The 17,358-nt window shown below is 43.7% G+C and overlaps 1 protein-coding gene across 2 annotated transcripts in view; it reads left to right on the forward strand.

Annotated features, from left to right (window-relative positions):
- ptprn2 (protein tyrosine phosphatase receptor type N2) overlaps nucleotides 1-17,358 on the forward strand; it is a 944,464-nt gene that overhangs the window by 615,031 nt on the left and 312,075 nt on the right. For both annotated transcript variants that reach the window (XM_043690699.1, XM_043690698.1), the window contains exon 12: nucleotides 7,664-7,728. In XM_043690699.1, coding sequence (XP_043546634.1) covers nucleotides 7,664-7,728 — 65 coding nt within the window. The remainder of the gene's footprint in view (nucleotides 1-7,663; nucleotides 7,729-17,358) is intronic.

Here is a 17,358-nt window from a genome sequence, read left to right on the forward strand (position 1 = left end):
CAGAATATTTTCCTTCTACTACCATTCGCTGTCTTCTGTTGGTCAGCCAGTTCTGTATCCAGACAGCTATGTTCCCCTGTATCCCATTCCTCCTGACCTTCTGAATGAGCCTACCATGGGGAACCTTATCAAATGCCTTGCTGAAGTCCATATACACCACATCCACAGCTCAACCCACATCAACTTTTCTAGTCACATCCTCAAAGAACTCGATAAGGTTTGTGAGGCATGACCTGCCCCGCACAAAGCCGTGTTGACTGCATTTAATCAAGCCATGCTCTTCCAGATGGTCATAAATCCCATCCTTCAGAATCTTTTCTAACACCTTGCAGAGGACAGACGTGAGACTTACTGGTCTGTAATTGCCGGGGATTTCCCTATTTCCTTTCTTGAAGAGAGGAATTACATTTGCCTCTCTCCAGTCCTCAGGTACACTCCAGTGGAGAGCGAGGATGCAAAGGTCTTCGCAAGTGGCGAAGCAATTGCATTTCTCGTTTCCCAATGAAGCTGAGGACAAATCTGGTCCGGGCCTGGCGACTTGTCAATTTTAATATTTGACAAAATTTTCAGCATATCAGCTTCCTCTATCTCTATCCATTCCAGCATGCACACCTGCTCTTCAAAGGTTTCATTCACTACAAAGTTCATTTTTTTCGTAAAGACAGAAGCAAAAAACTCATTTAGGGCTTTCCCTACCTCCTCAGACTCCACACACAAATTCCCTTTGCTATCCCTGATTGGCCCTACTCTTTCTTTGACCATTCTCTTATTCCTCACATAAGTGTAAAATGCCTTTGTGTTCTCCCTAATCCGTTCTGCCAAGCCTTTCTCGTGCCCCTTCCTAGCTCTCCTCAGACCATTTTTGATCTCCTTCCTCGTCTGCCTGTAATCCTCTCGAGCTGAGCTTGACCCTAGCTTCCTCCACCTTATGTAAGCTACCTTCTTCCTTTTGATGAGAAGTTCCACCGCTCTCGTCATCCAAGGTTCCTTTATCTTTTTGCCTGTCTCAGAGGGTCATATTTATTCATCACTTGCAACAACAGTTCCTTAAACAGTCTCCACATGTCTATAGTGCCTTTACCATGGAACAATTACTCCCAATCCATGCTTCCAAACTCATGTCTAATCGCATCATAGTTTCCTCTTCCCCAATAAAATATCCTCTCATTTTGCCTAATCCTTTCCTTCTCCATAGCTATGCAGAATGAGAGGCAGTTGTGGTCACTATCACCAAAATGCTCTCCCACCACAAGATCTGATACCTACCCCAGCTCGTTTCCGAGCACCAAGTCTAGAATGGCGTCTCCCCTCGTTGGCCTGTCAACGTACTGAGTTAGGAAACCCTCCTGAACCCACCTTACAAAAACAGCTCCATTCAAATCTTCTGCTCGAAGGAGGTTCCAATCAATATTGGGAAAGTTAAAGCCACCCATTACAACAACCCTACTCCGTCCACACTTTTCCAAAATCTGCCGACCTATGCTTTCTTCCATCTCCCAGACTGCCAGCTCTCGACCAGGTGCATAACAGCCTTTTAAATATGGTGGCAGTGCCAGGAAAGACGGTCTATTCTGGGATATCCCAGCAGTGGCATGTACGTCCAGCTACGACGAATGTAGAATCAGGCCAGGATTGGACAAGGGAAGCACTAATGGGGCAGGGTAGATGGTTAATGAAATGGTAATCCAATTTTTTTTAATGGGATGATATTATGAGAGAAGGTGCTAGGCCTGGTGAAAATTACACTTCTCCAAAATATCATAAGATTCAGCCCAATAACGTATTGTTCGCATCATCGTTGCATGTGGGATCTTGCTGTGCATTATGTTTGCCTTTATGGCCACATTGACAAGACTTCAGAATGATTACTGATGAACATACGAACAAAGAGAAATCCCATCTGTCCCCTTGAAACTGTTCTGCCATTCTATAAGGTCATGGCTGATGTGATTGGAATCTTACATTCACATTCTTGATAGGGCTGTTCACCCCATTGCTTAACAAGAATGGGGTGAACATCCATCTCTGCCTGAAATAGTTTTAAGAACTTTGGTTTTCATCACCTTTTCAGGAAGCGATTTCCAAAGAATCAGAGCTCTCTGAGAAAAAAAATTGTGTGATCTGTATTAAATAGTCGAACCTTAATTTGTAAATACTGACTTGACGTTCTAGTTTGGAAATGTGTTGCTGGAAAAGCGCAGCAGGTCAGGCAGCATCTAGGGAACAGGAGAATCGACGTTTCGGGCATTAGCCTTTCTTCAGGAATGAGGAAAGTTGGTCCAGCAGCCTAAGATAAAAGATAGGGAGGAGGGACTTGGGGGAGGGGCGTCGGAAAAAATTACACTTCTCCAAAATATCATAAGATTCAGCCCAATAACGTATTGTTCGCATCATCGTTGCATGTGGGATCTTGCTGTGCATTATGTTTGCCTTTATGGCCACATTGACAAGACTTCAGAATGATTACTGATGAACATATGGACAAAGAGAAATCCCATCTGTCCCCTTGAAACTGTTCTGCCATTCTATAAGGTCATGGCTGATGTGATTGGAATCTTACATTCACATTCTTGATAGGGCTGTTCACCCCATTGCTTAACAAGAATCTATCTATCTCTGCCTGAAATAGTTTTAAGAACTTTGGTTTTCATCACCTTTTCAGGAAGCGATTTCCAAAGAATCAGAACTCTCTGAGAAAAAAAATTGTGTGATCTGTATTAAATAGTCGAACCTTAATTTGTAAACACTGACTTGTCGTTCTAGTTTCTCAGATAAGAAGAAACATCCTTTCCACATCTACTCTATCAAGATCTTGCACGAGCTCACAGTGTTTAATCAAGTTGCCTCTTACTCTTAAATTCCAGTGAAGACCAGCCTAAGTCTGTCAAATGTTTCCTCATGAAACAACGTCCTCAATCTCGGTGTTAGTCCAGTCAATCACTTCTCAACTCCTTCCAGGACATGTACATCCTCCCTTAACTAAAGTGACCAATATTGTACACTGTATTTCATCCAGGTCTGGTCACTGACCAGCCCTCTGTACAACTGAAGCATAAGCTCTCTATTTTTGTATTCAGTTCCCCTTGGAATAAATGATAACGTTCTCTATTTTGCAGATTTTGAGATGGTTCTGAGATTGCCATTGTTCCTCTTCATCGAGCTTAGGCTCGAAACATCAACTCTCCTGCTCCTCAGATGATGCCTGACCTACTGTGCTTTTTCAGCACCACACTTTTTGACTCTGATTTTCAGCATCTGCAGTTCTCACTTTCGACTGGCATTATTCCTCCTCTCCTATAATAACCCCCTTCTTTCTTTCCACGTATTTCCCAAATCATCCTGTTTTTGATTTGATTTGATTTGATTACTCTCATGTGTACTGAGGTACAGTGAAAAGTGTTGTCTTACATTTGCTTTAAAAGCAGATTGTACTGTACAAGTACAGCAGGGTAACAGAACAGAGTGCAGGATACAATGTTACAGCTGCTGAGAAGGTGTAACGAGAGATCAATATCAATATTAAAGAGATCCATTCAAAAGTCTGACAAGTAATGGGGCAGAATGGATGGGAGGCTGGTTTGTGTGATGGACTGGGCTGTGTTCACAACTCTCTGTAGTTTCTTTCATCTTGGGAGACCAGTTGCCATACCACACTGTGATGCACCCAGATAGGATTCTTGCAATGGTGCATCGATAAACATTTATAAGTGTCTATATGGACATGCCAAATGTCCTTAGCCTCCTGAGAAAGTAGAGGCATTGCTGTGCTTTCTTGACCATGGTATCCATGTGGGTGAACCAGAACAAATTGTAGGTGATCGTCACATGCAGAAACTTGACGCTCTCGACCGTTTCCACCTCAGCACCATTGATGCAGACACAGGTGTGGCCTCCACTTCACTTCCTGAAGTCAGTGACCAGCTCCTTCGTTTTGCTGATGTTGTTGGAGAGATCGGTGTCTTTACACCATGCTCCTTAGCAGAGAGTCATCAGAATCTGTGGAATGTTTGACTCCCTCAGCCTGTCACTAAATTCTAAAATCCAAGTGGTGTTTCAAATCAGTCCTTTAAGTCCTCCCTTTTCATAATATTACCCAGAAAATTCTGAAGGGAAATATTCAGCCCAGCTGAACCACATGCGAGCTTATGCTCCACCGAAGCCTTTAAACACCTTTCTTTATCTAACGCTGTCAACTTAACCTTCTATTCTTTGCTCCAACATGTACATATCTCACTCAAACAAAAACAAATATTGCTGAAGTTTCAGCTAAAAATGTTAACTCTGTTTTTTCTTAACAAATCCTGTCTGAATTTCACCAGCAATGTTTGGATTTGTTATTTCTAGATGTCCACGATCTACAGTTCTTTGTTTTAATTCAATGTTTACCTAGCTTCCTCGTAAATTCACTTATTCAACTCACCACAACTTCCCGGTACGGCAGGAAGTCCCACATTCTAGTCTGGATAAAAGGTTTTCTCCTGAATTCTCTATTGATTACCTTTTATTTATGATCTATAGTTTTGGTCTCATTTGAATCACGATTACTCTTTTCAGCATTGTATTGTCTAGAGGAAAGACTATTCAATCTTTCTGGATAATCATACTCTCTGAGTTCTGGTGTTATTCTTGTAAATCTTCTTTGTACCTTCTCCTGTATACTTTTTTTTATAATTTGGAAACCCAAACTTTGCACTGTGTTGCTGCCAGGGTGTTTTTACAACCTGAACATACCTTCTCTGTCGTTCAGTTCTATCCCTTTAGAAATGATCCCAATTCCTTTGTTTGCATTTTATACGATCTTGTTAATCTGTATCACTATCTGTAATGATTTATTTTAATGAGTTAAAAGTCTCAGAGACCACCTTTTGGCTTTTGTTTGTGTCTTTGTTTCTTGAGAACAGTTTTGGTCTGCCTAGAAATTACTCAATTTAAAACAAAAACAGAATTTGCTGGAAAAACTCTGAGGAAGGGTCACCGGACCTGAAACATTAGCTTTGATTTCTCTTCACAGATGCTGCCAGACCTGCTGAGCTTTTCCAGTAACTTCTGTTTTATTTTCTTTCTGACTTACAGCATCCACATTTCTTTCGGTTTTCACTTCATTTTAAAACTTGTGTTATGTATTGCACAATGAGGCAAAAAACTGCCTCAGAGGTTGTTTCATTTTTATATATAAAAAAAGTTATAATTTGCCACAATAGAATTCAGTGGCTGGATTTGCTCTGGGAGTAACAACAGTGGGTCCCACCTTCCCCATCTCTAATTGTGCCAGACTCTAGCTTTAGTATCAAAGCCCTGGTTAAGTGTCTTTAGGCCACACAGCGTACTGTAAGGAAATTCATGCGAACAGATTGAAAGCTAAAACGCTAGTATCAGAAACTAAATTAATGCAAGTGAGAATGAAAAAAAATCTAATTAAAATAATTTGAAAAATGGTTTTAAAATTGGTCTTGACACCAGCATTTACCAAGCTGTCATCAACAATACTGCAAGCTACACATTTAGATCAAGCGTTTAGAAACAAGCAGCATGTTTTTTTTAAGCTGGGAACTAATATTGACAAGCTGCTAATAGGCATATACACAGGACTGAAAATGCGTACTCTTCTTGGCTAATTACCAGGCTGCTCTACAGTAGAATGGTATAATCTGCGGAACTCCCAGCATGCGCTTTGATAAAGGGAAAAAAAGCCATTAATTTCTCCTTATTGTAATTTAGATCAGAGTTGAGACATACACAGTTCCTTTCAGGGTAGAATAACTGCTATTAGCAGTGCTGGCAAGATTATTCCTCTGAAGCTGCATGCTTAATTACATAGAATACTGCATAAATTGTCAAGTGCAAAGAATAATTTTGATAAATTAAAATACTAATTAAATAGGCCTTTGCAGAATTTTCAGAACATTATAGGGTTCAGCTCTTCCAGCCTATTTGCATATCCTTCATCTGGGGATTTTTAAGAAAAAAACATTTTTTTGCACGTGGGAGCATTCAAGAAAGGTTCTTGGACAATAATTTGGTTAAAAATTTAGTAACATGCTGTTTCCATTTTCTATTCCTCATATTTCTGTTCCTTGCCTCTCTAATTGCCTGTTTTGAAAGTGTTGCGTGATTAATTAACAGGCCAGGTTTAATATATATTTCAGACAATATTCTTGGTTTTAATTACAAACTGTAACTGTATTGAGTTTAGAAAATGTCTGTTTTACTTACGCGGTGTGATTTGTGAGTACAGTTTTATGTACACAGAAAGAAGTTATTAAATGATGCAAGGTAATGATTTAAATCTCTCTTTGCCCAAATGAATGAACGTCACTATTATATTACGGCAAGCAGTATATTTAGAAATTGGGAAGATTTCAGGATATTTTTGGACATGAAACATATGAGGGTGGTCTTTTTTTTGAGTGTTTCTCTGGTCACCTCACAAAATATTGAAGCTGCTGCAGTTTTAGTGTCACCGGTGTCAAAGGCTTGCGTAGTATTCATCTGTCCTTATATGCCTGCTTGGTAGTCCTGGTCTGTTCTTCTGTCACCATTATTGTATTCCTTCAGGGGATGTGAGCTCCTCGATCTAGGCTAACCTTTATTATCTGTCCCAGTATTGTCTTTGAGAAAGTGTTGCTGCTGTCCTTTTGGTGTTGGTAGACCCACAATGCTGTTGGGGGGGGGGGAGCTGGCGGTGGTGGTGGGGTGCAGTTGTTACAGGATTTTGATAAGCAACAAAACTGCTGATACAATTCCAAGTCAGGATGGTGACTAGCCTAAGGAGAAGAGAGGATTTTTTAAATCTTTTAAGGGCCACTCCTTGCCTGACGTGAGGCATTGGTGATGGTGTCAGGGGGTGCCTCATTCAATGGCCTTCTTTCTAGACTGACCAATTCCCCATTCCCAGGAAGTTCTCCCTCCCACTGTGGCCTCGCCATTGTTGTCATTTCCACCCAGACCTCATCTGATTTACCTGCCATGAGCCCTGCCTGGACTATGGGACCTAGACTGGGGGGATCTGTCTGCAGTCCCAGTCTGAGCCAACAATCTCACTGGCTCTGCTGCCACTACAGAACTGCTGGCAATAAAGGTCGACTGGGAGCTGTCTGAAGTAAGTTATCTGCCCAAGTGAGGGCTAGTAGTCTCATCTCTGGCCAGGGATGTGGCTGTTCAAAGCATCCTTGTGTGACCTTTGCCTGGAAATCTGCCTCATGATTCCATAATTGAACGAGAGCAAAATATTCTTCTAACATGTCGTCCCGCTTGTGACATCTGCTGAGCGGAATGTGGTAGCAATACTCTATGGGAATATACATGCCCTGAGGCAAGTTGCTTCAGATTTTGGTTTTGGGTCCTTAGATGTGCAGCAATGAATGGAGAAAATAAATCTTGAAAACCTCAACCATGTTTGCTCAATATAAAACATCTACTGGCAGCTTTTGTGTTCATGGTGATTGATTTGTTTAAATGTTCAATTTTAAAAAAATGTGCAACTTTACAGGGCATCATCAATTCTCAGATTATTTTTCTCAATAATTGCATAATTCCCTTATTGTGGGCACTCTGAAAGATCCCAGTCTGTGGGTATGTACTAATGCCGTCCACATTCCCTGGAATGATATTGGAGCATGCCTTCCGTACATCCAGTTTAAACCTGTCTCTTTTTTTCTGACAGTGATCAACAAGGAAAAACTGGAAGAAGAAACAGGATTAAAGATCTTGCAAACTGGCATGAGAGAAGTAAGTTGAATTACTTTTAATATGGAGGGCGTATTCTGTGTGCTAATCTACATTAATACTTCCATCCTGTATTCCACAGCCAATGAATGTCATCTGTATTTTGGTGGCATTTTCATGAAAGCAGTTCATTTCAGGTTCCAATCTATGGCTTTGAAGGTATCCAGACATCAGTCAGAATACCTACAAGACTGAACTGTTTACTCTGAAGAAATTAAAATGCTCGTAGTCCATTTGTTAGTTATAGCATTCAGGTTATACCACCATAAAACAGATTTTTTTAATTTGCTCCTGGGACATGAGCATCACTGGCTGGGCCCATCTCTAGTTGCAATTGAGAAGGTGATAGTGAGTTGCCTTCTTGAACCGCTGCAGTCCATTTGCTGTAGTTAGACACAAAATGCCCTTAGGGAGGGAATTCCAGGATTTTGACCCAGCGACAATGAAGGAACGGCGATGTATTTCCAAGTCAGAATGGTGAATGGCTTGGAGATCAACTTGCAGATGGTGGTATTCCCATGTATCTGCTGCCCTTGTCCTTCTAGATAGTGGAGTTTATGTGTTTGGAAGGTACTATCTGAAGACCATTGGTGATTTTATTCTGCAGGGCATCCTGTAGAAAGTACACCCTGCTGCAACTGAGCATTGGTGATGGAGGGGGTGGTTGCTTGTGGGTGTGTTGTCCTTAGCTTTGCATCATAGCAAATTATGTGGCACAATTATCGTCATAGGGTCAAAGAGCTGTACAGCATGGAAACACACCTTTCAGTCCAATTCATTTATGCTGACCAGATATCCTAACTAAGTCTAGTCAAATTTGGCAACGCTTGGTCAATATCCCTCTAAATCTTTCCAATTTCTATTCAACCATCTGGATATCTTTTAAATGTTGTAATTGTACCACCCTCACCACTTCCTCCGGCAGCTCAGTCCACACATGCACTACCCTCTGTGTGAAAATGTTGCCCCTTAGGTCCCTTTTAAATCTTACCCCTGTCACCTTAAACTTCTAATTTTGGATTCCCCCACCCCGGGGATAAGGCCTTGTCTACTTACCCTATCCATGCCCCTCATGAATTTATAGACCTCTATAAGGTCACCCCTCAATCTCCGACACTCCAGGGAAAACAGCCCCAGCCTATTCAGTCTCTCCCTATAGCTCAAACCCTTCAACCCTGGCAACATCCTTCTAAATCTTTTCTGAACCCTTTCAAGTTTCACAACATCATTCCGATAGGATGACCAGAATTGCACGCAGTATTCCAATGCAGGCCTTACCAATGCCCTATACAGCCGCAGCATGACCTCCCAACTCCTATACTCAATGCTCTAACCAATAAAGGAAAGTATACCAAACGTCTTCATCACTATCCTATCTATCTGCGACTCCAATTTCAAGGAACTATGAACCTGCACTCCAAAGTCTTTTTGTTTAGCAACACTCCCGAGGACCTTACCATTAAGTGATTCAGTCATGCCCTGATTTGCCTTTCCAAAATGCAGCATGTCATATTTATTTAAATTAAACCCCATCTACCACTCTTTAGCTCACTGGCCCATCTGATCAAGGTCCCATTGTACTCTGAGGTAATGTTTACTGTCCACCTCCAATTTTTGTGTCATTTACAAATGTACTAACTATACCTCCTGTGCTCACAATCAAATCATTTATATAAATGATGAAAAGCACTGGCCCCAGCACCAATCCTTATAGCACACCGGTGGTCACAGGCCTCCGGTCTGAAAAGCAACCCTCCACCACCACCCTCTGTCTCCTACCTTCGTGCCAGTTCTGTATCCAAATGGCTAGTTCTCCCTGTATTCCATGTGATCTAATCTTGCTAACCAGTCTACCACATGAAACCTTGTCAAACGCCTTACTGAAGTCCATATAGATCACGTCCACCACTCTGCCCTCATCAATCCTCTTCGTGACTTCTTCAAAAAACTCAATCAAGTTAGTGAGACATGATTTCCCACGCACAAAGCCATGTTGACTATCCTTAATCAGTCCTTGCCTTTTCAAATACATGTAAACCCTGTCCCTCAGGATTCCCACCAACAACTTGCACACTTCCAATGTCAGGTTCACTGGTCTGTAGTTCCCTGGCTTTTCCTTACCCATTTTCTTAAATAATGGCACGACGTTAGCCAACTTCCAGTCTTTTATTACATCACCTGTGGCTATTGAAGATATAAACATCTCAGCAAGAGGCCCAGTAATCATTTCCCTAGCTTCCCACAGAATTACTAAAATAACAAAAAACAAATCCTACTGTATATTACATAGATTTTACAGCTCAGATTTAGGATTTCAGCTCAACTGGTCTTCGATAGAGTTTGTGTTCCTCAAGGGCCTGCTCCCACCCTGCTTATCTCACTCTATCATCAGGATAAATCTTCTCACTGATGGTCACATCCCGTGTCAGGACTGAAAATGGGTGCCGACACCTCTCTTGTGGCCAGCGGGACTTGCGGGCAGGATTGTGCCAGGACTAGCCAGTCGATGGTATTGGCCTGACCCAAGAGATGTCAGTTAGGACTGGCAGCAACATACCAGTTATCAATCTTGGCCAGAAGGCACTGTAATATCATTCCCACTGAGCTGGCTCAAGCTGTGGGCTGGGGAACACTCATCAGAGAAAAGGAATGCTTTCAGGGTTGACCTGGCCATCTTCCTTCTCACCCAGTGACAGGACTCCCCTCAACATGGGCAAACTGCTTTGGAGCTTGGTGGGAAGTTGATATTTTTGTGGTATTATTGCTATTTCAGGGACCCAGGTAATGTTCTGGCCATTGCAAATGGTGTAGTTTAAACTCACCAGGAGTCTAATAATGACGATGAATCAATTGTCAGGAAATATCCATTTGGTTCACTGATGTCCTTCAGGGAAAGAAATCTGCCTAGCGTGGTCTACATGTGACTCCAGACCCACAACGATATGGTTGGTTACTAACTGCCCTCTGGGCAATAAATGCTGGTCCAGCCAGTGATGCCCACATCCTGTTAAAGAATTGAAAAAGATGCCGCCTGGTGGATTGCCGTGCTGCCGAGGTGCCCGCTGCTCCCACAGGTGGGGGTGGAAGCTTTCAGCCCCTCCTCCTAACCCCATCATTGGCATTTTCCCAGCCCCCGGAAACCAGGTTGGGGAGATTCAGCCCAATGTGTCCGGTAGAGTTCTCTATAAAACAGGAAAACGCATTGAACAGAAGTTCCACCTTCTCAAACCTATGGGGATAGCAAAATTGGAGTGTAACAGGATCAAAACGGCAGCCAATATTTCACTGCACCAGCTCTTCTCCTCGGTCTGGTTCCCGAGAGCAACAATCCACACTGTTTCTGGATCCTCATCTCCGAGTCACTTTCACTTGGTAAAATCTCAGCAGTATTTTCCAGGTAAAGGTTGGAGTGACGGAAGACTACTGTGATGTGGCATGAGCCTATTTCATCTTACTAGCATGGACCCATAACCCCGAATATATGGCAGCAACGGCTATTTGACAGCTGCAAAACAAATCTGAGTTCATAAAGCACAAGTTTAAAAGTCAGTCATTTTCACATGGCCCTCCTAGTGCTGTTTAATACGCATTAGGTAGACAAATGCACTTGGTCAGTTGTTTGTTTGCAGTATTAATGAGCGGTGGTTATAGCTTGTACTTCATAGTAACAAGCTGAGAGTCCTCCCCATCAGCTCTGGATGACTCGATTGTGTAGGGTACAATATTCTGGAGATGACTGACTGACGTGCACTGCATCTGCATGAAGATATACCAAAGGGCATCAGGAGATTTAAAATGTGCAAACTAGAGGAGGATATAGGCAAGGCAAAGGAACTTATGGAGCATCCTGCTTCTTATATACTCCGAAAAATAACATTGAACTTATTGTTGTCTCGCTTACTTTTGGCTGCAATGCCAGATGCAGCAGATGAACGATTCACAGAACATTCTTTGTCTGCTCTCTCCCTTTCTCTCTGTCTTCCTCAGCAGCTTTTGGCCTTATATTAAAATATTAAAAGGGTCTATGACTGGGACAAAGTGGGTTCTCCAACCATCTGGACAGCCAGCTGATAGTTGGCCCCCTATGGGATGGCATCAGGCCTAGACTGGGATACAGATGTTAGACTGCGATGCCAATATGATTGAAGCAGCAGCAGAGTGAGAATGAAGGGGAGAGTCTTTCTCTGCCAGGGGCACACAGTTGTAAGGTTGTGCCAGTTAACTATACTGTAGGAAGTACTGTTCATGCTGAGAGTTCCTGCCAATATCCTCCTTAGACCAAACGTATTCTAATGAAGTAAAGGAAAAACACTTCCCTGTCTAACGTTCGTAGCTAAGAAGACACGGGACTGAACTTTTTTGGCTAAGTGCAAGTTGTGCCGAGGTTTTGGAAGCCTTCTCATTGTGAAATCTATTCAGTTTTCTCACTGTATCTTAGCAAACTCACCGCATTAATTATTTACCCTGTCCCTATGGCATCCCTTATATCTGATTTCCACCCCACCTTATCACATGCCATTCTGGGAACAGCTCACTACTCGGGATTTCCCAGAATTCACCAGCATTCTTTGCTCTCATGCCAACCTGAAACCATGCTGTGCACTCGGATAAGCACTGGCAGCATAGCGCTGCCCTGTATGGTTGTTGACAGTTCTGCCAGGGAGAAATCGATGCTCCGTTGTGCAGTTAGGGACCTGGCAGAACTGGCTGGGTGGAGTGGTGCACAGCCAGGACATTCTGTTGCCTTAAGGCCAGCAGTGGAGGCTACAACACCAGACCATGCCAACCTAGTCCAACGTTGCCATGAGAGTTAAAGCAATTTCAGCCATTTGGAGGAGGGCACAGCACTGGAGGAAGCTCAATGACCTCCCCAGTCTGACAATGCCACCTTCTTCTCTCTGATATCTCACATGCACTCTATCTCTGTCACTGCACCACCTCCCACCAAGGTTCACGCGGTGCCATTCTCACCAGTGTCTCTGAGACTGCTTGGAATTGGTGGGTTGGACTGTTCAAGGAGTGAGCGGAAAACCTAGATGATTATGCTGCCACTGCCATGGACTTCATTAGCAAATGCATGGAGGATTGTGTGCCAAAGTAGTCAATCTGGGATTTCCCCAACTGGAAACCTCGGATGAACCGGGAAATCCACTGTCTACTGAAGACCAAGTGCGCAAAATTCAAGTCGGATGACACAGAACCATACAGAAAATTCAGATATGACCGCCGCAAAGCCATCAGAGATGCCGTGGGGCAGTACCGGACCAAGTTAGAGGCCCAAACCAACCAGACAAACAGCTGCTGCCTGTGGCAAGGTTTAAACAACATAACAAGATACAAATGAAGCTGAGCAAGATAGCACACAAAGTTACATCCCTCCCTGATGCACTCAATGTTTTCTATGCTCAGTTTGAGCAGAATGCTAGCGATGCAGTGTCACCTATCCCAACTACCATAGATGCACTTGTTCCCTCCATTACTACTGCACACATCAGATCAGTCTTCCTGGGGGTGAACTGAAGTGGGAGTTGACACGGGGCACACAGATACAAGATGGTCATTGAGCCATAAGTTGGTCACTTTGCACACAAGATGACCACTGAGCCATTACATGGAAAAATACAGCAAAGCATACACACATACTTCCTGAGGCCAACAGGATACCAGTACAATAGGCACAGAATGTATATGATTAGTTTAAGGCAGGTGGGGGGGAGAGCACACGTCAGTAACGTCTACTGCCCGCCGAAGTGTCTGAGTCCAGCCACCACCTTCAATAGAAATGTTGAAGAAATGCTACCTGAGACTGCTTGTATACAAGTGTTAATACTTCAGATTTGCAGTAATGGAAAACGATCTTCCTGTCAGGAAGAATGATCACAACCAATTACTGGAGCAAAGGACTGCCGCGTAGCTGCTGAAACTGACAATGACTCTGTAATGTTTTCTGCAAACAAACCATGCTGTGCAAACAAAGACTCAATACTTGAACTATTATACCATGAAATGTATAAAATATCATGACATGTGCTCCAAGGGTGAGAGAAGGTTCACAGCTGACAATCATGTTGGTGAGTGTCTCTCTCCCTGGAACTCTGTCGTTCAATCCCGATTCTGACTCCGAGGCTGGTTTTCCTCACAACACAATCAAGGAAAGCTATCGGTCCAGACGGAGTCCCTGTCCGTGCACATAGATCCTGTGCAGTCAAGCTGGCGGAGGTATTCAGTGACATCTTCAATCTCTCCCTCCTACTAGCCGAAGTCCCCATCTGCTTCAAGAAGATCAGCATTATCCCTGTGCTTAAGAAAGCACACGTGACATGCCTTAATGACTACCGCCCAATAGCTCTGACCTTCATAATCATGAAGTACTTTGAGAGGCACATCAACCCATGCCTCCCAGCCTGCCTTAGTCCCCTGCAATTTGCCACCGACATAACAGGTCCACAACAGACTCCATTTCCCTAGCCCTGCGCTCATCCCTGGAACAACTGGAAAATAACAAAATCTACATCGGACTCCTGCTCATTGACTACAGCTCCTCCTTCAATAGCGCCATCCCCTTTAGACCGATCTCAAAACTCAGAGACATAGGTCTTGGCTCAGCCCTCTGCAATTGGATCCTCAGCTTCCTGACCTCTAGACCGCAATCAGTGAAAATAGCCGACTGCATCTCCTCCACGATAACATTGAACATGGGAGCCCCCCCCCCCCCCACCCGGCAAGGATTCATTCTCAGCCCCCTACTGTACTCCCTGTACACCACAACTATGTTGTCAAATTCCCATCTACAAGTCTGCTGATGACACCACTGTGGTAGGATGGATATCAAACAACAGTGAGTCAGAATACAGAAAGGAGATAGAGGGCTTTCCACGTAGATCCGATGGTCAAGGCAGCACAATAATGCCTCTTCTTCCTCATGTAACCCAGGAAATTTGGCATGTCCATAAGGGCCCTCACCATTTTTATAGATGCACCATCAAAAGCATATTATCCAGCTGCATAACATCCTGATATGGCAAATACTCTGCCCAGAACTGTATGAAACTACAGAAGGTTGTGTGCACAGCCCAGACCATCACAGACGCCAACCTTCCGCTCATTGCGGAGAAAAGGCTACCGACATCATCAAGACCCTCCCCACCCTGGTAATGCTCTCTTACAGCCTCTTCCATCAGGCAGAAAATATAGAAGCTTAAACACATGCACCAACAGCTTCAAGGGCTTCTTCTCTGCCATTATTACACTAATGAATGGACTCTGTAACTTCAAATAATATTTACCTTGTTAATGTTAATCTTGCCTGTATACCACTGTCCAATGGTATACCTATGATCTGTACATCTTTTCTGACCATGATCTGCCTGTACTGCTCCAAACAAGGCTTTTCACTGTACTGAGGTACATGTGACAATAAATCAAATCAAATCATTGCCACATCTTCAGCCACTCACTGTCACCCACCCCAGTGTCCCACTAACCCTGCCTGCCCTCTGCACTGCCAGCAGTTACTCAGGACTCTCCCCATCTGCATCAGTAGCAATAGCTTTGCCATCTACTTTAATCTCCCCATAAGCCCTGGCTCTGTCTCATTCCATGAAGAAAACAACCCACTCTAAGGCAGAAAGAGTCAAGACAAGTGGTGTGCTGACTATCATTCAACTCTTCAGCCCTCTTGAGCAGATGACCGTGACCCTGAACCCTCCCACACAGGGCCTGGACTCGTATTGGAGGATGCCCTTGACTTACTGTGCCAGGAACTCCTAAACGAAGAACATGACCTGATAGAAGCCTGTTGCAACTGCTTTCCTTTGTCATTCTGCTAAATGCATGAAAGATAGCAGTAATGTTATTGGGTATCTCTAGTTGACAAGGTAATGCAGGGCAGAGGTGCATCCAGGTAGGCTCACAGTGAGTATGGGAGAAAGTGAGGACTGCAGATGCTGGAGATCAGAGCTGAAAATATGTTGCTGGAAAAGCGCAGCAGGTCAGGCAGCATCCAAGGAGCAGGAGAATCGATGTTTCGGGCATGAGCCCTTCTTCAGGAATCATGCCCGAAACGTCGATTCTCCTGCTCCTTGGATGCTGCCTGACCTGCTGCGCTTTTCCAGCAACGCATTTTCAGCTCAGTGAGTATGCACATGGTAGACCAGTTAGTAAAGTTAGATCACATGGGCTTCGGGGGAGCTAGCCAATTGGATCCAAAGTTCACTTGATGGTAGGAGACAGAGGGAGGTAGTAGACTGGACTGGAGTGGTGTCACAAGGATCAGTGCTACGTCCACAATTGTTTGTCATTTATGTAAATGATTTGATGAGAATAAAAGAAGAATGATTTGCAGATGACACCAAATTGGTGATATCATAGACAGTGAAGAAGATTGTCTCAGAGTACAGTGGGACCCTGATCAGCTGGAGTGGCAGATGGAGTTTAATTTAGATAAATGTGAGCTGATGCATTTTGGTAAAACAAACAAGGGCAGGACTGGCACAATTAATGGTAGGGCCCTGGGGAGTGTTGTCAAACAGAGAGGCCTAGATGTTCAGGTACATAGTAACTTGAATGTTGCTTCATATATAGACAGGGTGGTTAAGAAAGTGTTTAGCATGCTTGCCTTCATTGCTCAGACCATTGAGTACAGAACGTCATGTTGAGGTTGTACAGGGATTGATGAGGCGTGCAGTTCAGGTCACACTGCTATCGGAACGATATTATTAAATCGGAGAGTTCAGAAAGGATTTATAGGAAAGTTACCAGAACTGGAGGGTATGAGTTATAAGGAGGGGCTAAATTGGCTGGGACTTTTTGCACTGGAGCTCAGGACACTTCGGGGTGAGCTTACAGAGGTTTATCAAATCATGAGGGGATTCGATAAGGTGAATAGCAAAAGGTCTTTTCCCTCAGGTAGGGGAGTCCAAAACCAGAGGACATAGGTTTAGAGTGAGAGGGGAAAAGTTTAAAAGGGACCTAAGGGACAACTTTTTCATGCAGAGGGTGGTTTGTGAATAGAATGATGTGCCAGGGGAAGTGGTGGATGCAGGTACAATTACAACATTTAAAAGACCATTTGGACAGATATATGAATAAGAAAATTTTACAGGGATATGGGTCAGGAAAATGGAGCTAATTTATTTGGGAAACCCGGTCGGCATGGACGAGTTGGACTGAGGGTCTGTTTCCGTGCTGTATGCCTCTATGACTCTTCAGCATATGACTGAGAGCCTAGACATGCACTGCATCCTTGCTGCATCTTTACAATGCTGGTTGCTGGTGCAACCTGAACTGTAGCACTGAAGTGCAGAAGTGTTTTGTAAGAGGATCAGAGATGTGCCTTGACAGTTGAAAGAGGCTGCTGTATTTGGGATGCCAGTGTCTGTGGATGTGATGTGTGTGTGACTGGTGCCCGTGAAGCCTGCCCTCAGATGTTTATGCCCAGTGCCAACATGGAGGTCATTCATAGAGTCATAGAGTCATAGAGATGTACAGCATGGAAGCAGACCCTTCGGTCCAACCCGTCCATGCCGACCAGATATCCCAACCCAATCTAGTCCCACCTGCCAGCACCCGGCCCATATCCCACCAAACCCTTCCTATTCATATACCCATCCAAATGCCTCTTAAATGTTGCAA

Source organism: Chiloscyllium plagiosum, chromosome 5 (genome assembly GCF_004010195.1).
Source record: "Chiloscyllium plagiosum isolate BGI_BamShark_2017 chromosome 5, ASM401019v2, whole genome shotgun sequence".
NCBI classification, from domain to species: Eukaryota; Metazoa; Chordata; class Chondrichthyes; order Orectolobiformes; family Hemiscylliidae; genus Chiloscyllium; species Chiloscyllium plagiosum.